The sequence below is a fragment of the Zonotrichia leucophrys genome, chromosome 6 (genome assembly GCF_028769735.1).
Source record: "Zonotrichia leucophrys gambelii isolate GWCS_2022_RI chromosome 6, RI_Zleu_2.0, whole genome shotgun sequence".
Lineage (NCBI taxonomy): Eukaryota > Metazoa > Chordata > Aves > Passeriformes > Passerellidae > Zonotrichia > Zonotrichia leucophrys.
In genome coordinates this window covers 9,862,859-9,886,806 of record NC_088176.1, presented here as the reverse complement: position 1 = coordinate 9,886,806, position 23,948 = coordinate 9,862,859, and the positions used below count along the sequence as shown (strand labels likewise).

General features: G+C 38.6%; 1 protein-coding gene across 1 annotated transcript; it reads left to right on the top strand.

The window, feature by feature from the left end:
• Window positions 1–26: 26 nt before the first annotated feature.
• Window positions 27–23,922, top strand: SMC3 (structural maintenance of chromosomes 3). The gene is made up of 29 exons (XM_064716231.1): window positions 27–197; window positions 3,038–3,113; window positions 4,637–4,675; window positions 5,496–5,563; window positions 5,918–5,989; window positions 6,177–6,256; window positions 6,815–6,893; window positions 8,251–8,368; window positions 8,929–9,104; window positions 9,718–9,798; window positions 10,062–10,226; window positions 10,374–10,495; window positions 10,845–11,058; window positions 12,656–12,759; window positions 12,976–13,075; window positions 13,525–13,685; window positions 14,960–15,101; window positions 15,398–15,548; window positions 16,585–16,737; window positions 17,647–17,798; window positions 18,012–18,170; window positions 18,871–18,978; window positions 19,379–19,487; window positions 19,966–20,213; window positions 20,335–20,547; window positions 21,273–21,464; window positions 21,627–21,804; window positions 22,340–22,446; window positions 22,754–23,922. Exons 1-29 carry the CDS (start codon window positions 183–185, stop codon window positions 22,823–22,825), a joined length of 3,654 nt encoding a protein of 1,217 aa, XP_064572301.1. The 5' UTR covers window positions 27–182; the 3' UTR covers window positions 22,826–23,922.
• The last annotated feature ends 26 nt before the right edge of the window (window positions 23,923–23,948 follow it).

The window sequence follows — 23,948 nt, the reverse complement described above, 5'->3', positions numbered from 1 at the left end:
AGGGTCCGCCGCCATTTTGTTTGCGTGAGGGGTGAGCGGGCCCTGTGCGGGGAGCGGGGGGCGGCTGCGGGGGCGGGAAGCGGCGGCGGAGACCCGCGGTCAAGCCGAGCGCTCGGACCGGAAAGAGACGGCGAGGGCGGGCTGAACGGCAGCCTGGCGGCCCTACCGCATCCTCGGCAAACATGTACATCAAGCAGGTGAGGCGGCGGGATTCGCGCCGCCCGCAGTGTGCGGTGCGGCCTGTGCCCGGCCTAGGGGGTTGGCCCAGCCCGCTCCGCCCCGGGGCTGGGGGCTCTGCACCTTCACATCTGCCCGGCCCGCAGCAGGGGACCCGCGGGCTTGCGGCGGGCTCGGAGGCCTTGGCTTCGATCTTTTCTGTCCCGGGGGGCGGATCGAGGTCCGGGCTGAGGGAGGTGTCCCCGGCCCGGCCGCGGGTCAGGTCCTACCCCCGGCTGGGCTGGCGGCGCTTTCTCTCCTTCTCTGCTCCCCGTTCATTCATTGCTGGTCTGAAGTGCCGCTGGGGTCTCCTCATGGACCCGAGACTTGTTCGCGGGGCCCCTTTGTACGCCAGCCCCGATGTCCCGGCTGCGGAAGGCTCGTACCCAAACAAAGGGCTCTGCTCCGCTGTCAGAAGCATCTTTCAGCTGTTTACATTGTGGGATCTCTGCCTTGGGGTGCTGCCTCAGGCCCCTGGGCATGAACCATTTCACCTGATATCCCTCAGCCTTGCCAAGCGATCTGTGGCTGGTGCTCACTTGAAAAGATCCTGGTATACACCTTCTTCAGTTTTTGAGGTCATCATTCTATTACTTCTGCAGTTTTTCTGCAGCTGCTTGAGTAGCAGATTTTTATTACTGCTTTCGTGTTGCTGCATATGTGTGTTCATTCAAAGCCTACCAGGATTCTCATTTCCTGGTGGACTCAAAATTGACCTGTTTCTCACACCCTGCGGGTGTTTTTCTTAAGAAGAATACTTTACTAGCGATGAAGGTGCATGTTTTACATAGATACCAGGTTTTCATCTACTGTTTGTCTGACTGGGCAGTATTTCAAACACCTTTTGATCGCACTCTTGATTAATCATCATAGATGGGCACATTGCTTTAAAGACTTTGAATAAGAGTTTTTGCTCTCCAGATTTTAATCACTTGAAAGCAGACAGTAGTGGAGATCTATAGAGCAAGTCCAAATTAACTCAGAACAGGGGAAACGTTTCATTTTGGGGAAAACAAAAAGAAGGAAAATTGGGTGGCCAGTAGCCAATACTGTTACAGGAGCTATAGGAGAACGTGTAACAATTCTCATTCTTTTTATTTTATTTGCTGCCTACCTGTATTCTTAGCTTCAGATTCCAGAAATGAAATAATTTTGCAAAGAGAATTTGACTAGAAAGCCTTAGTGCCTGGGAAGAGGAGGGCTCTTGAGTTCTGACTAAAAGTTAGCTAATGCTTTTAGGTTTTATTTCATTTTGATTTTTATAAATTCCAGTGTTTGATTTGCTGTCTGACACGGCATTTTTATTCAGTATTAGTGAGATAGTTTTAATCCTTTACTATAAACAGGTGATAAGAGGAGTTTTCCACAACAATACTTTTAGTGGCCTGTCACACAATGGGAGAAAGACTGAAGATCAAACTTGAAATGAATAGATATGGGCATTTTCCTCTCCCAGTCTTTTGTCCAGTACTTTTTGTGGGCAGGAATTTCCCCCCACTGTTTGTTTAACACTACCAGAATGTGGATGCAGTTCTGAAGGTAGATGTTTCTTGAGGTGTTTGGGTGTACTCTTAATAGAGGCCTTTGTAGCAGTGAGGAAAGGCTTGCTCAAATGTGTGCAGTACCACTTCTAGGCTTTTTGCTGGAGTTTTGTTTGTGCTTCTTGAATAAAAGGTATTATGCTCATTTTCTGGAATGTGGGTTCCTTTAACACTTGAAGCTGTGAGAGAAGGAATGACATGTTCAGACAAATAGAAGATAGTGATAGCACCCTAGACCTTACAAACAAAAATCGAAGTCATTTCATATCTTAATCTTCAGCACTAATAACATTGAGAAGTGCAGTGCAAGCTGGTTTTGTGTGTTGTTAAGAAGTAATTTTAGTGCATTGTAGCTGTCCTAGTGAAACACTGTCACTGCTTTAACTGTATCCTGTTCTGCTGGGGAAGAGCTGGGCAGAGAACACAGTTATTAAATGGGAGCTGCAATCCTGTTTCAAGTGTTGCTGCTGAAAGCTGTGCAGGTGTCAGACCTGCGGGTGCTGCTGCCTCTGTCACACCGAGCAGAGCAGAGCTGCTGTGCTTTCAGCCAGCTTGGATGTGTGGAGCAGCTTGCTTGCTGCTGCAAGGTGGATTCCTTTTGTTGCTATGCAGAGCTGAAGTTTGAGGATATTGTAACTCTGTACCTGCTGTATTGCTAGGCCTGGCAAACCTCAAAATGCTGCTGAAGTTAAAGAGTTGAAGTTTGATGTGCTGCTTTCAGGTGACTGCTGCATAGCTCTTGAAGTTATTTGTGTACGTTTTTGTCTCTTTAGGCTGTGAATTGGAGCCAAGACAAGCTTGCTTTTTGACGTTTCCCTTTAGATTGCACAGTAAAATGAGACCATTGCATGTGAAATAGGCAGTCAAGTACAGTTTGTGCAGCCTGCAATGGCCCTGCTTGGAGAATTCACCAATAAAATTCTCATGCTCTAAGTAGATTGCATTATAAAAATTAAGTGCTTGTTATACTCAGTTTTCTTTCCTGTATATGATACTTTAAGCAAATACTTTTTTTTCCAAAAACCTCTTGGAACTCTCTTGCTTGCCGTGCTTTGGCCTGCACAAGAACCAGCATCTCTTGCTAGGGGAGAAATCTGTCCCTAAATCAATGCTTAGGTGGGGGGCAAGTTTGATGTGAGTTTGTGATCTTGAGCTGGAAAGTTGAGTGTGTGCAGGAAGGGTAGGCAAATTAAATTGTAATTGATATAAATATTCTGTCAAACCTTATAGTAGAAAAACTGTTCAAGAACTTTGTTAAAATAACTCCTTCTGCTCACCAGGTAATCATTCAGGGCTTTCGAAGCTACAGGGACCAAACCATTGTGGACCCATTCAGCTCCAAACACAATGTCATTGGTAAGTTCACATACTTGTCTTTTATTACTAGTTAAAATTGCACTTTTATTTCCGATATTCATGTTAGTCTCCTCTTTAGTTTTTAATATTGTGGTTACATTTGATGATTATATTTTCTGGTTGGGGAACTTCTGCCCACCTGTCTGTAATGTTCCACAGTGTGTTGCACTTACAGCTATTAACGTTCAGTTTTGCTGGGACAAAGCTGAGCCTCCAGAAGCTGAGTGAGGTTCATAAATTCCTTCTTGGTGCACATCTCTGTATCAGCCAGACCTCCTTTAAAGGTTGTCCTTGCAGGAACAGCACCAGAGAATTTGTACAGGATTCTTTTTCTTTTTGGTCTGTGCAAGTGTCATCATTTTTATAAATAAGCACTAGCAATTATAAACTCCTGAAGAGGAAGAAGATCATCTTTCTTCCAGTTTTAGAGGATGAATTTGTGGACTGTAGACTGTCAAAAAGTACAAGTTTTGAAGTTCAGTTTCTTGAGTAATTCCTACTTTAATAGCATGTTTTTGTCCACCATTCTCACACCTCTTCTATTTCTGCCTATGGATGCCTGGCCCTGCCTTTTTTGTTTGCATTGGTTTTAGTGATTGTGCAGCAACTTTTGAGACTGCTGACCCAACAGCAAGCAGTCAATTTTGGACATAAAATCTTAGTAGCCAGGATTTAACTCTGACACTGGGAAAAAAACCACGCATATGACATGAATAGATGTCTTCTTTAATAATATTATTTCTACAGGAGCTAAAACTTTATCCAGGTATTTGTGTTCTTAAAATACACTAAAAAAATCTCTTTTCACTGAGAGTTTTTAGCTTCTTTTTAAAGACTTGATAACAGTTTTTGGAATGAGGTGAGTCTGGATGCTGTGTAGGCAGGCAGAGATGGAAAGCCTGGGATGTTCATTGCTGCTGGAAGACAAGTGGGTTTGAAACTGATGCAGCAGGTCCTGATCTTAAAGAGAAGGCCCTGGGCCTTGCTGAAACACTGCAGTATAAACATTGAGATTATATTGGTGTAGTGCTGTGTTCTTACACCTTTCATTTTCTATGCAGAAGTAGAGCTTACTCCAGTATTTTATAATTAACAAGTGGATTATTAAGAAGTTAATGTGCTACATGAAGTTCATACAGTCAACCTGAATGTATAGGAAGTGGTTTCCTCTGGGTAAATGTTCTGGAGCCAGGAGAATTTGACTTTGGTTTACTGTTCTTATCCATCAGATTGTCAGTATAAGAACCAAAAAGATGGCAATAAATAGGATTGGTTTAGCTGTTATTCTCATTGTGGAGTGGTTTTGGAGTTTGTAAGTCCAGGTAATGTTTGAGTGGGCAAAGGGCAAATGTCTTGTACTCAAGTGGTTCATCTACCGAGTTCATCTCATTCCCTGGAGATTTCATTTGGCTGTGTTATATTTGGGTTCTGCTCTTGAATATTTTTGTGTCACATTTAAAGTACATTGCAGTGTTAACCTAGGTCAGCTTAACTTATGTCATACTTTGTGTTTTAATTTTCAGTGGGGAGAAATGGATCTGGAAAAAGCAACTTCTTTTATGGTAAGCATGGATTTCTTGTTAGCCAAGGGATGCTGAAGATAGCAGGTTTCTTTGCTTGTTTTGGCTAGAGCTTGGTTTAATAAATGATCCTCCCCAATAAGGAGTGGCAGAATGGAGATTACTTGACAGTGATGAAAGGCAGATATCAATGCACTTGTTTAATGCTTAGTCCAGGTTTTTCCCTAGAATTCAGCTTCTCTTATTAAGGCCCTTCTAAAACTTTCAGCTGGCAAATGTATTTACAAGAGGAAATGGATTCTAAAAGTTGCTCTCCATGAAAGATGATTATGATATTTGCAGTTGTTTTAGACATTCTTAGTGGCTAAATTCTACTCAATAGCAGTTTGGCACAGCTTGGACATTCTTTTAATTAATTTAAGGTTATGAGGGGGATTTTGTGAGGTGGGAGCATTAATGGAGGAGTGAAGATGCTAATTAAAGATGTTAGTATGCTTTGTGATGGTTGTGTTTATAAATTGCCTGATGCTAAGTACTTTAGCAATATTTTTAGCCTAGCCTGTGTGCTGTGTATATGTAGAAGGATGCTGATGAATCCCTAATTGTTCAGCATTGTTAATGATTATGCAGTGAACCAGTAATGTGGCAACAATGACCTCTTCAGATAAATCCTGCTGTACAGCAGGTTGAGTGATAAAGATCCAGCAGATCAAGGTTTTTAATGAAGAAATATTGTAAGATTTTGGCAACAGCTTGATTGTATTATACAACAGTAAACCAGTGTGTTTTGAGTTAATGAAACTGTTGCATGTCTCCCTGAAGGAAAGAATAAATTTTCTGTTTCTTTCCTATTTTATTACAGCAATTCAGTTTGTCCTCAGCGATGAGTTTAGTCATCTTCGCCCAGAGCAGAGACTGGCTTTGTTGCATGTAAGTGAACGTGTAGCAGCAAAACTAAAGAATAAGCTAATGCATTTGAATGGGACAGCAAAAACGTTAAATTGCTGGGCTGTGGATATTTCAAGCCAATTATTTTGAAAGCAATTTTCTTTGTTTCGGTTGGCAAAAGGGAATTTATTACACAGTACTACATTATGTTGATAATGCACACCAGTGAATGCGTAGCCAAGATTATCAGAAATAAAAATGTGTGCTGGGAATTATGTAGATGTTCTTGCATCTCTAGTCCTTGAAAGGAAAGGGGAAGTGGGGTTGTCAAGGAAAAGAGGAGAAGAAAGAGTTCAAAATCTGGCAGCTGTCTAACCAGAACATCTCTTCTCCTAGGAAGGAACAGGTCCTCGAGTTATTTCGGCATTTGTGGAGATTATATTTGACAATTCTGACAACAGGTTACCGGTAAGTTCAGAGACCTGCTTTGGACATAGATTGTCCTTGCAGACTCAGGTGATCTCAGCCTTATGGAAGGCTTCAGCACAGTACCTGCTTTTGGGTCATTTCTGCTAAAAAGTGTCATAGGCATTCTGGTGTTAGTTACAGCTGCTTGCAGTAGGTATGTGTATTTACTGGGTTTTGTTTTCTTAAGATTGATAAAGAGGAAGTCTCACTTCGCAGAGTCATTGGAGCCAAGAAGGACCAATATTTCTTAGACAAGAAAATGGTGACGTAGGTACTTCTTTTCCTTATCTGAATGAGAGCAGTAGTAGTTCTGTAAAATTCTATAGGCAAACCCAACACTTGCATCCCTAGCATGAAATAATTGATTTCTGTTGTGTAATACTCAGTGCCAGTAGTTTGGTAGCTGGAGTATCAGCCCTTATGCAATAGACAGCACACTTTGAATTGGCAGTTCAAGCCATCCATTGTTGTGGTGTTTAACTGCTTGCATAGTATTTCATTCAGGATTTTTTTGAAATAGAAGAGTTACCACACTCTCAGTGGTTTTATATCCCTCCTTGTGATATGTTTGCTTGTATTTCCCTCCTCTGTGCTTCGAGTGCTTATTTGTTAATCCTTTTCCAATTCTATAGTATTTTAGATATTTACCATTTTTATTCTCTCATTTCATTTTAGAATTAGCCATTTTTAAATAAAGAAGGTTGTTCAAACAGAGCATGCATTGCACACGGTGATATTATGTGATGTGTAGTTGTGATAATTTACTGCATTTTATAGCTCTCACTTTTACTGTAAGTTTTTAATGGATTCATAATAACATTTCAGGAAAAATGATGTCATGAATCTTCTTGAAAGTGCTGGATTTTCTCGCAGTAATCCCTACTATATTGTCAAACAAGGAAAGGTAAGATTCTTTTTCACAAAGTAGAATCATCACTGTCAAGGGTATCATGTTTCCTGGATGCCAAACTTAGTTCAATTATTTCAGAAGTAAACCAAAACCTAAATCTACTGAAGCTTGAAATAGTTCTTGTATTTCAATGCTTCTTTGGCAGATATTATTGTTTTAGTAGTTTATGTCAATTTAAAAAAGAAATCATGTCTGTAAATGCTGATACTTAGCAGAGGGTGTTTTATCATGGTGATCTTTACAATCAGGCTTTTTTTCCATATACTTAAATACAAAGCAAACTTAATTCCTGTGGAATAGTTCAGTATAAATTCAAAGATTTCTGGGCCTATAGATGAGGCAGCAAAGTAATGGTAGAGAATTTTAAGAGGTTGAAGATACTGTCAATGGGGAATGAATGGAAAGTGCAGAAGTACCAAAAGTGAGTGCACATTAGGAAACGGGCTCATGGCATGGGCTGTGTTAACTGGTCTTCAAGACCCAAGCAGCTTTCTAGAACTTTCAAAGGACACCCACACCTGGAGGCAAAGCACAGACTCCTTGTAGTGGCTCACAGGGTGGATCATCAAGGAGGCTGGGAACTGTCACCTCCAAAGGAAGGCATCCTTGGAGAGGAATGCAAGAGGAGAAGACTTGAGGAGTGCTTGATGTCAGGAATGCTAAGCCATAGTACAGCCTGCCAGATGTTTACCAGGATAAATTGTCCTATACAGTTGAATGTGTGCATTTGAAAGAAACTGCTTGAGCTGGAAAGTCAGTGGTAGTGGGGATTGGTGCACACTGCTTAACAGCCAAAATACACAAACTGGTTTTAATATAAGACAAATTAGAAACAGTTACCTTCTTAGAAAAGCATGCAGCCCCCGAAAATTCTATTGAAAGGAAGTGAGTTTTATGTTGAGTGTAATTGTATGACTGATTTGATGTCATATTAATGAATGTTTCATGATGTGAATTATTCTAAGATTTATAACCCCTGAATTTTATTGTGGTTTTATGGAGGCATTTAAACTGTTTGATTTAGCACCAGGACTTAAAAGCACAAGCTTGAGTTTCTCTAAATATAATTTTGAGTGGTTTATGATTTTTTCAGTGTAGATAGTACTTGTATCCTGAGTTTTAGAAACAAATAGAAACATTTGAAAAGCAACAAATTTCATTACAAGCAGAGTACTTGTGGTCCTGAAGTAATTGTCTCAAAAGGAAAGCAGTGTTGGGTATGCTGTGTATCTGAATCTTCTTGCCAAAACCTCAGGCAAGCAGGCAGAGCAAAAGAGTGCAATCTTTGCTCTGTTGTGGTTAGCCATACATTCAGAGCAGGTTATTGAAATCATAGATCTTGAATTTTCAGATCAACCAGATGGCCACAGCTCCTGACTCTCAAAGATTGAAGTTGCTAAGAGAAGTAGCTGGTACCAGAGTGTACGATGAACGTAAAGAGGAGAGTATTTCACTAATGAAAGAAACAGGTAAAACTTTAAGAAATTACTGCTTTATGCCACAGTAATTAATTTAATTCTAAAACTTCAGGCTTTTTCAATAAAGCTAGATAGATGTTATTTGTGGTATGTTAAACAATGCAGAGCTTGTCATATTTCTTCCTTGAACTTCCAATATCTTGGAAGATATTGGAAAAAGGTTTAATAAGTTACTTTCTGTGTGCTTTTAGTAATAAAACCTTTTAGCTAAGCTAATACAGATAAATTTACTGTTCAAAACATATGAGTGATGTCAGCTGGCAGTGATCCAGAAATCAGGATATGCTGCTGTGCAAATACTAAAGTTCATGTTGTGCAGTCTTTGTTAAGTGTGTGAGCCAAGAGAGTACATGCTTGTGTTGTCTTGCATAACAAGTATCAACAGTTCTGCTGTTGGGATGTTTTTGTGGAGAACTTTTGGACGTGGAGTGTTTGTACATTTCATGTCTGTTGATCAATTGGGAATCACTGGAGTAGATTCAGTGGCTGTGAAGATGGGGGATTGTGTTACAGTGTTTAACTGAATTTCTGTCTTGTCATGTTTTCTAAAGAGGGCAAGCGAGAGAAAATCAACGAGTTGTTGAAGTACATTGAGGAGCGACTGCATACTCTAGAAGAGGAGAAAGAGGAGCTGGCACAGTACCAGAAATGGGATAAAATGAGGAGAGCATTGGAATACACCATTTATAATCAGGAACTTAATGAAACTCGAGCTAAGCTTGATGAGGTAAAATGTCTTGGCTGGTACAAAATGTAATGAGCTGTTGGTTTGTTTTTGCTACCATCTCCTTGTGATCCTTGGTAGAATCCTGGCAGTGTTGAGGAACCTTTCCTGTGCAGCCGTCCAGGAGCCACTCTGGCAGTCAGAGCTGCACCACCTGAGCTGGGACTGAAACCCCTTCCCAGTGCAGGTGCCTCACTTGACTCCCTGCACCACACTCACAGTCACACCAGGCTTCCCATAGCAGAGTCTCAGATGTCTTGATCCTTAAGGTAGTTTAATCTTGGTGCAATGACTAAATAACAAAGGAAGGTGGGACCCCAGCAGAGGAAACTGGGTTTTTATCCCCTCACAGTGGAAGCGTGGGGCTTCTGTTGCTGCTGTGTCTCTGAGTGCCACAGGTTCCTGTGCCCTTCATTTTGCAGAGGGACATTAGTTCTCTTGCCTGTGGCTTCCACCACCCAGAATTTAATCTGCAGCATTCTGCAGCTGCACACTGAACTACCTGCACTGTATGTACTTGTCAGCATCACTGTTCTTCACTAAATAAATTATTTTCATTCTGAAACCACTACTGAAGCAGAATCTGGCTTAAGCTATTGATGATATTTCCATACAGCTTTCTGCTAAACGAGAGACGAGTGGAGAAAAATCAAGGCAGCTGAGAGATGCACAGCAAGATGCTAGAGATAAAATGGAGGTAAAAATACTTTTAAAAGGGCTCTCCAGAGGATTCTTTTGCTTTGTGGTTTTGGGGATTTTTTGGAGGAGGTGGGGAGGGAGAGGATGAGGGCTGGTGGCGTCTGTGTTAAATTCAGTTGCATGCTTTCATGCTGTTTGCAAACTTGGGGGTTTTCACACATCTAGTGTATTGTGATCTACAGAATAATGATCTTGTGAGTTTTGATAAATAGTGAAATGTTCATTCAGTGGTTAAGATACTGCATACTTAAATTTGCATAGGAAATAGAGCGGCAAGTTCGAGAACTGAAGACAAAGATTTCTGCAATGAAAGAAGAGAAGGAGCAACTTAGTGCTGAAAGACAGGAGCAGATTAAACAGAGGACTAAATTAGAGTTGAAGGCAAAAGATCTACAGGATGAATTAGCTGGCAACAGTGAGCAAAGGGTACGTAACACCAGTGAAGTCTTAAAATGTCAATGGCACAGGGAAGTGTTCATGTACACTGAGGTTTTGGTTTTAGACTGAAGCCTGTCACTATTTTGTAAGGTTTGTTAAATACTAACTTTAAATACTGCTTTGTTTGACTTTCAGAAAAGACTACTAAAAGAGAGGCAAAAACTTCTTGAGAAAATCGAGGAGAAGCAGAAAGAATTGGCAGAAACAGAGCCAAAATTTAACAGCGTAAAAGAAAAAGAAGAGAGGGGAATTGCTAGGTCTGTGGCCTTCTGTGCAAATTTTAACAATGCTATCCATCTGCAGTTAACAAAAATTTATACTTGTTGCTTGACAGCAGGGTAGCTACATGCCCTTGGAGAGGGTCTGTAAAAAGCCTGCTTTATTGTTGGGGTGGGAACAGTATTTGGCAAAATGATTTTCTAAGCTTAACCACTTCTTCTGGATTATTTTGTTTATACATGATCCTTTTCTTCTTGTTACTGATTTAGTGCTCGAATTTGAGCGCCTGGTATGACATTTGAAAATTCCACTAGTAATTCTTAATGCTTGCTCTTAATAACTTCAAATTTCTTTATAATACAAGATGTCTTTCCTTTCTCAAAACAGACTTGCACAGGCTACACAAGAAAGAACAGATCTCTATGCAAAGCAAGGTCGAGGGAGCCAGTTTACTTCCAAAGAGGAGAGGGATAAGTGGATAAAGAAAGAGCTGAAGTCCTTAGATCAAGCCATCAATGACAAGAAGCGGCAGATTGCAGCTATACACAAGGACTTGGAGGATACAGAGGCAAACAAGGAGAAAAACTTGGAGCAGTACAGTGTAAGTTTGCAGCTTATTCTCAGTCTCTTTTAGAGAAAGGTTAAATACTCAGTCGTGGACAGTCAGACTTCAATGCCTATTTATAAGGAAGATGTGACTTTCTGGTTGAGTGTTGGCTTTGATAAATGCTTATGGAAAACATCTACAGATAAACTTTCAGCTCCTTTAACATTGTACTGTCTTTGCTCTTTATGTTGGCTTTGTCTTCTCATACTTTCCCCAATGTGTTTGGCCTGACTTAATCAGGAATAGGCTTCTCTCTGCCTTGCTCTTGTCTATGTTGAACATAGCCATTTAATAGAAAACAATTTGTTACATTCTTATGGAAGTCTGTGTTGGTTGTTTTCACTTCTCTCATTTTCCCAACAGGGAAAGCAACAGGGTCTTTTTGACTATGAAGCAGGCACTGCACCCTTGTACCATGGCTGCAGCTGGTTAGAAGCTACATCCCCAGGCGTGTTAGAAGATTAATCTGTTACCTGCATAACTTAGATTTTAATTTCCATTCAGAAATGGCTCTTACAGTGCAAGTACAGCAAAATAATCCAAAGGTAGCATTCCTGCTAGGAGCTCTAGCTGTGAAAACCCTGCTTTTATATTGAGAGAACATACAGTGCCAATGCTGATGGTCTTGGTCTTTGTGTAATATACCTACTGAAATTGAGGGTCAGTCTGACACCGTGCAGGAGTGTAGTTGTACAAAGATGATGGTGTTCTGCTAAAATACTGCTTGATTTGGATCCACTTTAGCAAAGTTGTGATTCTCTGAGTTGGTGAATGAAGAAAATGGCATTTACCACTGGCTGATTCCAATTGTATTATACTGCTCAATGGTAATTCTGTAGAATTGAAGGGGTTAAATTTGTTGTGGATTTTGATTCCTTTCTATAAACATGCCTTGGTTTCCTTTTCCTCCTCAAGGAAGGTTGATTTATGCTTAGGTGAAAAGTTGTATAGCTTTTTGTTGTTCAAAGAGAAGGCATCTTGGGTGAATGTGATTGAGAGCCTGCAAGGTTAGTTTAGAACCAGCTGGCTGTGTTTTTACAGCACCGTTAGTCCTCCTTGTACACATATAAATACATAAACACTATGGAGTGCTAGCCCTGAACTGCTCTGAAAGTGGCAGGTGTTAAGTGAGCAGAGGGGGGATGTCTGTGCATTGGCTTGAACAGCACACTGTTGACAGCAGCTGTCTTGTAAGTGTGGTACTGCTGGAGAGCAGGCTAAGGCTTTTGGCTAATAGCAGGTTGGCATGGTACACAAGATTAGTTGTACTTATCACAAATGTCATTTCAGAGCATGGGAAGTTATGTGTGTGTTAGTTACTGTTTTGATTCCTGTTCTTGCTGTGACTTATGGGGATCCATTTCACTTCAGTGAACTCAGTGCCTGCCTTGCCATCTGTGTGGCACCTACACCTTGTTACTGCTTCTTTACAAAGCTGTCTTTATTCTTACTGCTTTTGCAGTTTGTTGTAAGCTGGTTAAAATGTTTGTAGCAATTTTTTGAATTTTTAGTAGTTCAGTATTGAGTAAAACAGATTTTTTTTTTCAATATACAGAGCTGTAGTTTCATACTCTTCTTTTCTTTGTATTAGAAACTGGACCAGGATCTCAATGAAGTGAAGGCTCGTGTTGAAGAATTGGACAGAAAATACTATGAAGTGAAAAATAAAAAGGATGAACTACAGAGTGAAAGAAAGTTAGTAATTAATTGAAATATGTCTCAATCTCACTTAATGTGAAGGACCCCAACTGTGTAGTTGTTAACATGGCATGTAGGTATGTTTTTTAAATATGGCCATGTATGAACTTCTGCACTTTGCCTTCCCATTAGATTAGCAGCCTTTAAGAAAATAATAATAAAACATTCAGATTGCATTCACACTTAAAAAATTTTATTGGTTTTGTTCTGTAGTTACCTATGGAGAGAAGAGAATGCAGAACAACAAGCTCTTGCTGCAAAAAGGGAGGATCTAGAAAAGAAACAGCAGCTTCTCAGAGCAGCAACAGGAAAGGTAAGATAACCTCACTCTTGATAATTCCTTGTAGAATATCATTCTTGACAAGTCAGTTTTATCTGAAAGATATGATAGTTACTTTTATAATTATGGTTTTTCTGTCACAATTAAGAAGGACAAATTGTATTCTGGGCTGAAGTTTTCAAATATTCATAGCTCTAGCACTACTTGGAAAATGAATTTTGTGAGCTCAAGGTAGTTGATATGAGGAGACTAGGCAAAAATGGAATATTTTTAAAATTTCCTCTGATATCTTTTTGATTAAAAAAACCCCAAATAAAACTAAAAAGTGATGGTCTCTTATTTAGGTATGTTCTGTTAGAGCTGTAGGTTAGTTAACATGAATTTGGCATAAAAGAGGTTGCACCTGTCACAAAGTTAAAGCTAGAATGAATATTATGCCCACACATTTAACTGCAATACAGTAATTAGCTGTATTTGAACAGGCCATTTTGAATGGAATAGACAGCATAAACAAAGTTTTGGAGCACTTCCGTCGGAAAGGCATAAACCAGCACGTTCTCAACGGCTATCATGGAATTGTGATGAATAACTTTGAATGTGAGCCAGCATTCTACACCTGTGTTGAAGTCACTGCAGGGAACAGGTAATTAATTATGTGCTATTTAGTGCAGTGTCACAACTTTTCTACTGAAATTTTATTCTTTTGATCTTGACATCTTCCATTTTTTTTTGTCAAAGTGCTTTCTATATGGTATGATCAAACTGCTGTTTCTTTGTGAAGGAACTAAGAATTCTGACTATTTAAATGATAATTCTAGCTGCTCCTGACTTTGTCTAAAAAAACCTTAAACAAAACCAGAGAGAAAAAAAGAAAAAAAAAAACAACTAAAAAACAAAAAAGGCCTCAGACCACACTCCTGACACTTGCCAGAGTCATTGGTGGTGAGACTGAATTATATTGGATAAAATGGACAGCATCTTGCAGTGTGGAGAATTCTGCAGTAAGCAAGGCTGATATTTTAGTAAATAGTAAGAATTATTTCACTTGTACTAGAAAATCTCATGGTTGAGAATGATCTCTAAACTGTCAAAAACTGCTGTCTAAAAGTTATCTGAAAAGATGCTGAGTGTGAATGAATCTGTGTAAAATGTTTTCTAGAAGTAAATGCCTGTTGGGTGATCCACCACTTGCTGCAACATCTAACACTTCAGGTTAATTAAGATCATCTTTTTGTGTGATCAGTCCCTGTTCCAACTTCTGAGTAGTCATGAAAGCTCTTGTTCTAATGAAGTGCAGCTAATGGCATAAGAGCAGGAAAGAGGACAGAGGTGACATGGTCTTGCAAAGTGCCACATAGAAATGTTGATGCTCCTGGGATTGGAAATGCAGTCTCTTCTGAAACTTGTATCAGTGTGAGCAAGGGTGTCTCTTCCAAGCACTTCACAGTTCTCTGAATCCTGTGTCCCATAGTTTGGAAAATGTAACAAGCAGCCTTAGTTCAACTTGAAAGGAAAAATCCCTTACTTCAGTCCCTTGTAGTGCACAGGGAGATGGGGTCTCTGTCCCTGTGTGTGCTGTATAGAGGCAGCAGAGGCAAACTTTGGAGATGCATGCAGAGAGGGGGGGCTGAATGTTGTGTGATGGAAATGCAGACACAGGTGTGGACACAGTGGCACTGTACACATACTGAGCTGCTCCTGGCTGGACAGTGGAATGTAAAGTTGTCAGCAAATCCTATTTTAACTGAAGTGAAAAGAGTACCCACTGGCTTTTTCTAAGGCATGGAGTTGGAAATGCAGTGCAACTTTATGGTGATGTGTTATGTAATGGAATCTGCAAGAATACTGTCTGTGTACAAATATGTTTGTCCTTTTAGCATTGTGAAGTTTTGCCTACTTGTTTGGCTTGTTAAACAGGTTGTTTTATCACATTGTGGATTCTGATGAGGTCAGTACAAAGATCCTAATGGAATTTAACAAAATGAACCTTCCTGGAGAAGTTACTTTCCTCCCTCTGAACAAGCTGGATGTTAGAGATACTGCTTATCCTGAGACTAATGTGAGTGAGAATTACTTTTGACCCTGTCTTTGCTTCATAGCCACAAAGCCTCATCCTTTAAAACTGTGTACATTGCTTATTGCCCACCACTTGCTTTTTGTTTGTCTGCAGTGAAATACTACTTCAAATGTATACTTCTGAACATAAACTATGTTATAGAAAAACATTTTTCTACAAGGTATCTGTCTTTACCAACTGCACTTTACAAGTGAAAAGCAATACTTATAAGTAGAGTTTTATTGTAACCTAATACTCAAGAATTACTTAATTGCTGAACTGTAATTCTCTCACCTTAGGATGCTATTCCTATGATTAGTAAACTGAGATACAATCCAAGATTTGATAAAGCTTTCAAACATGTTTTTGGGAAGACTTTAATTTGTCGTAGCATGGAAGTGTCTACTCAGCTGGCCAGAGCTTTCACAATGGATTGTATCACTCTGGAAGGTAAATACTGCAATTTTTTATAGGTTATTTATTGCAAAAATAGGATTCCTGGGAACATGGGGCTCATTAAACATGTTCTGTTCAGTGCTGTTGAAATAAGATTTATTAAAAATAATGGTATACTTGGCTGAGATCTATGTACAAGGTTGCACTTGGTTAAATACAGTGCTTAAAAATACAGGATATCTTGACAAAGTTGGAATTTTCTTATGTTCTGAATTTTCGTAGCAATGTATCTCCATCCTGAGATTTGCAAAGCAGATTAGGTTTGCATTCATCCAGTTTTTTAAATCCAATTTAACAGGTATTTGTTTTCCTGGAGTGTTTATGGTGTTTTCCCCAAGCTCAAACCAGTGTTTAGGGTGTGAATGAATGGCCTTAATTCCTTAAGGCCATTCCTTAATTCCTTATAAAGGCAATGTGAATTCTTCTATGCAACAGATATATTTACATCTTATGTGCTCTGAAATAATCTATAATTTTTGAAATTGCCTGTATTAAAGAGGGCAGATTCCTTGCAGGCTTATTGTTGTCTCTTTGTGTCTTAAAGTCAATCTGAAAAAATTCCAAAGGGTGTCTGAGGAAGAAATCACTAATTTTTCAGTATCAGCATACTCTATAGCCACAGATGCTGCTAATTACTTCATCTCTTTATTTCCTCATAGAAGACTTGAGATTTTTTTTCAAACTGGTAATGCTAGGCATTTGCATTTTTCCCTTAATATAAGTATTTATTTTCTTTCAAGCTGCATGGTTTCAGAAGCTAATTAAAATTTAAAAAAAAAAACCAACTAATGCTTAAAGGAGATCCCAGCAGTCTGTGGAGATCTTTAGAAAGGAAATAGCGCTTAAATTGAATAGAGAAATAAACATTTCCCTATTTACTGTAAACATACATGATTGCTGAAACATTCAGTGCTTTTGTAGCTTAGTTGAGATGTTCTGGTTAACCTGCTAAGCTGTGCTGTGGAAACTGTGCTGGACCTTAGGCAAGTGTGTGGTGTGCATTTTACATCTCACTGTGTTCTGCTCTCAGGTGACCAGGTCAGCCATCGAGGTGCTTTGACTGGAGGTTATTATGACACCAGGAAGTCTCGGCTTGAATTGCAAAAAGATGTTAGAAAAGCAGAAGAGGAACTTGGTGAACTCGAAGCAAAGCTCAATGAAAACTTACGTAGAAACATTGAAAATATCCTTTTGTTGTTAATGGGGAAGGTTGTGTGACACAAAGCTTTTCTTTTGTGGTTACAGTAATAGATGGAAAACAGGAGACTGACTTGTTACATATTATCTGTGGCATTTGTTTTGACTGTTTTGTGTGCAGCCTGGTTCTCTGTGTTACTGTATTTGATATTGATCTTTAAAGCTTAGAGGTGAGGTTAAACCCTAGATTATGAGGCTTTCTATTCCTTTTAGAGTCTGCTGTAGTAACTGCCATAACCAGATATTCTTGTTATCTGTGTTAATCTTCACTGCTTCTTCTGACTCAGGCTATATTTTTAGTCCTTGTGTCCTGAATTGATGTTACACAGTCCACTTCTGCTGTGGAGGGGAGGTGGGAGAGCATTGTGCTGTTATAAGCTCTGAGTTGCCTGACAGTTTGATCTTTCCAGTCTCTTTGCACTGTGTCCTTTTGAGATCCAATACCTACATTTCAGGGGTAAGGGAGGTTTATACATTTTTCTTATACATCACTCAGGTCATTCTGTCCTTCAGACTGAACTCCTTTGTTTTTTGACTTGCATCAGTGCATTAGAGACATCTGTTTTGTATTTTATAAGGTCTGAGCTTTCCCTGCATGTTCAAATGTATCCCTGTGTTCTTCCAAATGTTGTGTAATAAAATAAGCAAGGAAATCTTCATTTAGCTTAGTTCCTGGCATTGGTAAGTTACTTGATAAGTTGATAAGCTGCTCAAGTTGTTTTTGTTGATGATTCTTGATTTTTCCTCTACAAGTGATCATTATGGTTTGGTGGAGTTTCGATTTGTTTGCTATTTTGATGAAAGATGAATATGTCAGATGGAAAAAAATTGAAGGTACTTGTAGGAAAAAAATAATTCTTAAAACAAGGACAGAATTTTCCTTAGCCCACAGTATGGATTAATAATGAGATTGACCAGCTAATGAACCAAATGCAGCAAATTGAAACACAGCAGAGAAAATTCAAAGCCTCTCGAGACAGTATTTTGTCAGAGATGAAAATGCTGAAGGAGAAAAGGCAGCAGTCTGAAAAGACATTTATGCCTAAGGTTGGTATGGGGATATTGAAAACTGTTGCTTGGTTTATTTTAATTGTTTCATTAATGTTACTGATAAACATGCATTCCCTTCTGGTTACCATCATAATATGAAATATTAAGAGATAACTAGAGATATTCACAAAAAATGTTGATATGAAGAGGTGAAACTCATATAAATGTAGAGATTGCTTTGAGGAGTGATTCTGTCTGTCTGTCCCACAGCAACGTAGCCTGCAGAGCCTGGAGGCAAGTTTGCATGCCATGGAGTCAACCAGAGAATCGTTAAAAGCAGAGCTGGGCACGGATTTGTTGTCTCAGCTCAGTCTTGAAGATCAGAAACGTGTGGATGCTCTTAATGATGAAATCCGACAGCTGCAGCAAGTAAGGAAATGAAAATATCTTGCTATTAAATGTGGTACCTTCTTAGCAATAAACTTTTGTCCTTTTGGATCAAAAGTCACTTATGAATATAGTGTCAGTAAATCAGTGCTTAGTCAGGAGTAGGTAGGTGGGTTTAAAGTTCTGTCATTTGCAAAGGGTGTTTGCAAGTTTTTCTCAAACACCAGGTGAAATTTGCCAGTTGATTGTCTGAGAATTAAGGCTATTTGTGTTGAAATCATCACAATTTTCTTGCTCTTGCTATTGACTTTGCAACAATAAATACAAACAGATATCATGTGAAGGCAGGATGCACAGTATGAGAAAGGAAAATTTCTATATGTGAGTGGTAGGTGAGACAAAACAAAGCTTTTGATTGACACATGTTGCTGGAAAAATACTGCTTCTTAATATACTCTCTAAAGCACTTCTGGGTTTAAGAATTGAATTCAGATACAAATAATGATTAATGAACTCAATGATCTGTACAGTTGACTTTTACACTAGACACTTTTTAATTTGGTTTTTTTTTTTTTTTGTTACTTAAAATTGGAGGAACAGTCCAGAGATCTGTGAGATTTTAATATACAGAATTGTGTGAAGAGGGTTTTTTTGTTGTTGCGGCATTAATTATTTTCTTATAACAAGGTAAAAATAGTCCTAGTCAGGTAAGGCAACTAATATACTTCTCTACTTTCTTCAGGAAAACAGACAGCTTTTGAATGAGAGGATTAAATTAGAAGGCATTATCACAAGAGTTGAAACATACCTCAATGAGAATCTGAGAAAACGCTTGGACCAAGTGGAGCAAGTAAGAGTTTTCTTTTAAATGTGCTTTTGCATTCTGGGTTTGGTTTTTTTCTAATCACATGTAAATCACAAATACTAACACATGGAAATCATAAATACTTATTTGTTACACTGCATTATCTGTGGTGGGGTTTGCTCCCTATGTATAAACTGAGTTAAGTATTGGTTTGAATTTCAGCAAGTTTTTGACAAAAGCTACTGTGAATATGTGGTCTGTGTATTAATAGGACTATTATGATGCCAGATTTGTTTGAAAATCTAACTTATTAGACCTTAGAACATCATGAAAATATTTAGTATATGTATGTAATAGTTATATACAGAGTAGCAGAAAATATCTTTTTTGTCTGGCTTATGTTCCCATTCATGCTGAAGCCTGGTGGCATTTATTTATCCCATAGGAACTGAATGAGCTTCGAGAGACAGAAGGTGGCACAGTTCTTACTGCCACAACATCAGAACTTGAGGCTATCAACAAACGAGTGAAGGATACCCTGGCACGGTCAGATGGTTGGTAACATCATGTTTTGGAAAGAAAACTCTCCAGGCTTTTGAAAGTTCACACATGCCATATTTGATTCAGAAATAGATCCCAATGTAATTAACTTGTGTTGGGCTTCCAACTTGAGGGTGTGGTAGTTGAAAGGCAACTGTCCTACAAGCAAGATCTTGTATAATTGTTCCTGAATTTTGTCTAACCCATTTCAAACTCAGCTGCTTGAGTTTGGTTTGAAACTTCCTTTGCTTCCCTTTCTAGACCTGAACAATATGACTGTAGTACATTTGTTTGGGTTTTTTTAAGCCATATACTCATGGGGGAAGAAAAGAGGGATTTTCAGCCTTCTGCCTGAATTTTAACCATGTTTCTTAATAGATCTTCTTTAGTCTATCTTTTTGTTTCATAAATACTTTATTGGATAATTACTGATCTTATAGAGGCATGTAAAACTTACAGCTTTGGGTTTTGTACTCTTGTTCAATATTGCAGATCTGGATAACTCTATTGACAAAACAGAAGCAGGGATTAAAGAACTTCAGAAGAGCATGGAACGCTGGAAGAACATGGAGAAGGAGCATATGGATGCTATTAACCACGATACAAAAGAACTTGAAAAAATGACAAACAGGCAAGGCATGCTCCTCAAGAAGAAAGAGGAATGCATGAAGAAAATACGAGAGTTGGGTTCACTTCCACAGGAGGCTTTTGAAAAGTATCAGACTTTAAGTTTAAAGCAGGTAAATAGTGTGCTTGGTTTCATGTTTTATGACCTGAAACATTGGTGTCACCTGCATGTTGAGTGTCAAGTGTGGCTGGAATTGCAGGTCACTTTGATGTGTTCGTGTTTTCTGTTTGCAGTTATTCCGCAAGCTGGAGCAGTGCAATACTGAACTGAAGAAATACAGTCACGTTAATAAAAAAGCTTTAGATCAGTTTGTGAATTTCTCAGAGCAGAAGGAAAAATTGATAAAAAGACAAGAGGAACTGGACAGGGGCTACAAATCCATCATGGAGCTGATGAATGTCCTTGAGCTCAGGAAATACGAGGCTATTCAGCTGACTTTCAAACAGGTAACAAAATGGGAACAATTATAAAGACACTGGTGCTGAAATCAATCAGGTTGTCCCATAGTGTAGCAGCAATATGAGAAGAAGAGGATAATAAATAAATCTGTACTAAAAGAAGGCTGTGTTGTGTAACTTGAGGCTTGTGGGTTTTTTAAAAACTGAAAAGTAAATAATGCTACCATTTTCAGTAAGTGCCCATCTCCAATACAACTCTAGCTGTGCTTAAAACTTCTTAAATACTTCCTCTCAAGTGAGTTCCTATATACTTACATACAAACCTTTCTGGGAACTGTGGCAAAAAACTGCACCAAATCTCTTCTCCAGATTTAGTGAAAGGAATTTTAATGTTAGCAAAGAATCTTAACTACAAAATGTGTGAATTGTTCTCTTTAAAGGTCTTTTGCCTAACTGAAGATTACTAAGAAAATCTTATTTTTGCTACAGGTCTATGTTTTAATTGGACCATTTTATTGAAAAAAATTTTGAAAATTCTCATACTACAAAAACAGTTGTTTTGACTCCTGTTTTAAGCCAAGCTTTGTACAGCATACATTTCTCACTTCTGCTTAAGAGCATGAATCTCCTCTTTGAAGCAGATTCTCTTTTTTTTGTGTTCATGCAAAAGCACTTGTCTGCATTTGATTTCATTCTGTAAAAATGAGTAGGTTTTGATGAGTAGGTTTCATTTTGTAAAAATGAGGAGGTAAAAATGACTATTTCTTTTTCAGGTGTCAAAAAATTTCAGTGAAGTATTCCAAAAGTTAGTACCTGGTGGCAAGGCCACATTGGTGATGAAGAAAGGAGATGTGGAAGGCAGTCAGTCCCAGGATGAAGGTGAAGGCAGTACTGAGAGCGAAAGGGGATCTGGATCTCAGAGCAGTGTTCCATCTGTAGATCAGTTCACTGGAGTTGGCATAAGGGTAAGGAAAAATATTTGGTTTTTAGTCCTTTGAATGTTTGTTTAGGTTGTCTTTTAACTGTATTTTTAAAAGGCAGCATTTAGTTGATCCTGTTTGTTGAATAGCAAGTGATGCTGTGGTTTAATGTTTTGAAATCATCTTGCTGGTGCATTGTTTTCTTAGGTATCATTCACAGGAAAGCAGGGTGAAATGAGAGAAATGCAGCAACTTTCAGGTGGACAGAAATCTTTAGTGGCCCTGGCCCTAATATTTGCCATCCAGAAATGTGATCCAGCTCCGTTCTACTTGTTTGATGAAATCGACCAAGCCTTGGATGCCCAACATAGAAAAGCTGTGTCAGGTACTTGTCTGCCTTTTATAATCTTCATTGTGGTTGAAGGTAATAGTTTGTTTTCTCATCCCTGATGTTTAAGAATAAAGCTTTTGATCATAAAAACACATTTTTGAGAAGCCCAGTGTGTGTATGGAGAAGTTCTCATGAACTTGGTTTTATGTGGAAGCTGAAGCTCTGTTCTGTTACTGCATTTAAAGGGTCTCCTTACTGCACTTCAGTGTGTTGAAAAACAGTCCTGTTTTGAAGTCTGTTTTGATTTTAGAAAGGAATAGAAAAGTGCATTCGTGGTTTTTCATCATAGAAGTTTAATATACTAGGTTTGCTGAGTGGCTGGATTTGTCAGAGTTCATACTGGAATTAATGAGAATACTTCTAGTATTATCTGGGAAATAAAACTGGTATGGATACTTTCTTGATTTATGGGGTTTTTGCTTCATTAACCAAAACCTCATTTTGAATAAGGCAAAGAGTTTGCTCTTTTTGTCTGTCTCATGTTATTGAAAATGCTACATTAATAAAGAATTTTTGTGTTCTTTTTTAGATATGATTATGGAACTAGCTGAACATGCTCAGTTTATTACAACAACTTTTAGGCCAGAGTTGCTTGAGTCAGCTGACAAGTTCTATGGTGTAAAATTCAGAAATAAGGTAAGTAGTATGATAGGCTTCTCAGTAATAACCATAATTAAAATAAGTTGTGCATTTGAGACTTAGCAAGAATTCAGAGTGAATCAGACTCACTTCAGCTGATAAATTTCTGTTTATGACAGTCTTCTATAAAGAGTTCTCTCGTTCTTGAAAGAGAATTTAAATGCCTGCAAATGTCCAGTGTCACATTCTTTAAAGGGATTATAAATCAATCATAGACCCATTGCTGAGTCCTGGAGCCTTCAGAAATGTCTGTCCTATTCTGCAGGAAGTACTGTAATAACTGAATGATTCTTTGTTCCACCAGGTCAGTCATATTGATGTGATCACAGCAGAAATGGCCAAAGACTTTGTAGAAGATGACACCACACATGGATAAAGGAACTTGTAATTACTGCTTATTTGGAAGATGTGTATAGTGCTATGTTTATGCCAGGGACCTGTACATTTAAAAGATGAAGTATTTAGTCCTTGTTTAAAATAGTTTTTGAACACACATTTTAACCAAGACCCCAGAAGGCTTAGTTTCAAATGAGCTTGAGTATCCATTTTGTCTCTGTTGCTGTATTTTATAAGATAATTGTTAATGTTACCTTTATACAATACCTGTAGTTTGGAAATTTTATTCTCTTCCTTCAAATCTTTTGTAAAGTGTTTGTTGCTGTTTTAAAGCTTTTCAGAAAGTGCTAGCTATTTCTTCTTAAGTATAGTTTTATCATTTATATTGCCTCACACTTTTTTTTTAATGGCTTCAATTAAAATGGTTGGTTTTATGGCTGTAACTTGTATATGTTAAGTTTTTGAGTTATATTGTCTTTCTGAAGAGGAATCCACCAAGATGGAGTAAACACTTCACTCATATTGAAGTGGCATATTTCAGAATATGAGACAAAGCAATTCTCCCAAGCCACTCTTTCCCCCTCTTCTGCACATTGCCAGTGCCAGAAGAAAACTGCCCCAAATCTATGCTTGTCCAAATCCATCGTGTTCTGGTTATTGAACTGAAAAAAGGTAAGTATGAGAGAATCCTGGAAAGACCCTGGAACTGTGTCAAAACAAATCACAGCCCCTTTTCCTGCACCTTGTCCCGTGTAACAACCCCTCCATTACATCCCATTACAAGACCAGCATAGCTTGAGCCAAGTGACAGTCCCCAGGCAAAAAGTGAAATCTTTGCCTGCCATCTACAGCTTTGGCAAAGGGATGTTGAATAGCTTGATGCATTCCCCTGAAACACTTTAGGATTTACCACAAACCATGAGTTTTGTAGGTAGCAAAGCAGTTGTAAAAAGAGAATCCATTGATGTTTAAATACTACATTTATAAAAACATAATAACCTTAAAGAATAGCTTATGTAACTTTCAGTAGTACAGTGAGAAACAGTGAATTTGTATGTTGCATTTATTCTGTGTAGGACACATTCAACAAAGCTGAAGAATAAAGCTCTCTGATAGGTTTTGATCTGCTCACACTCTTACTCCCCACTGAGAACTTGAGGAAG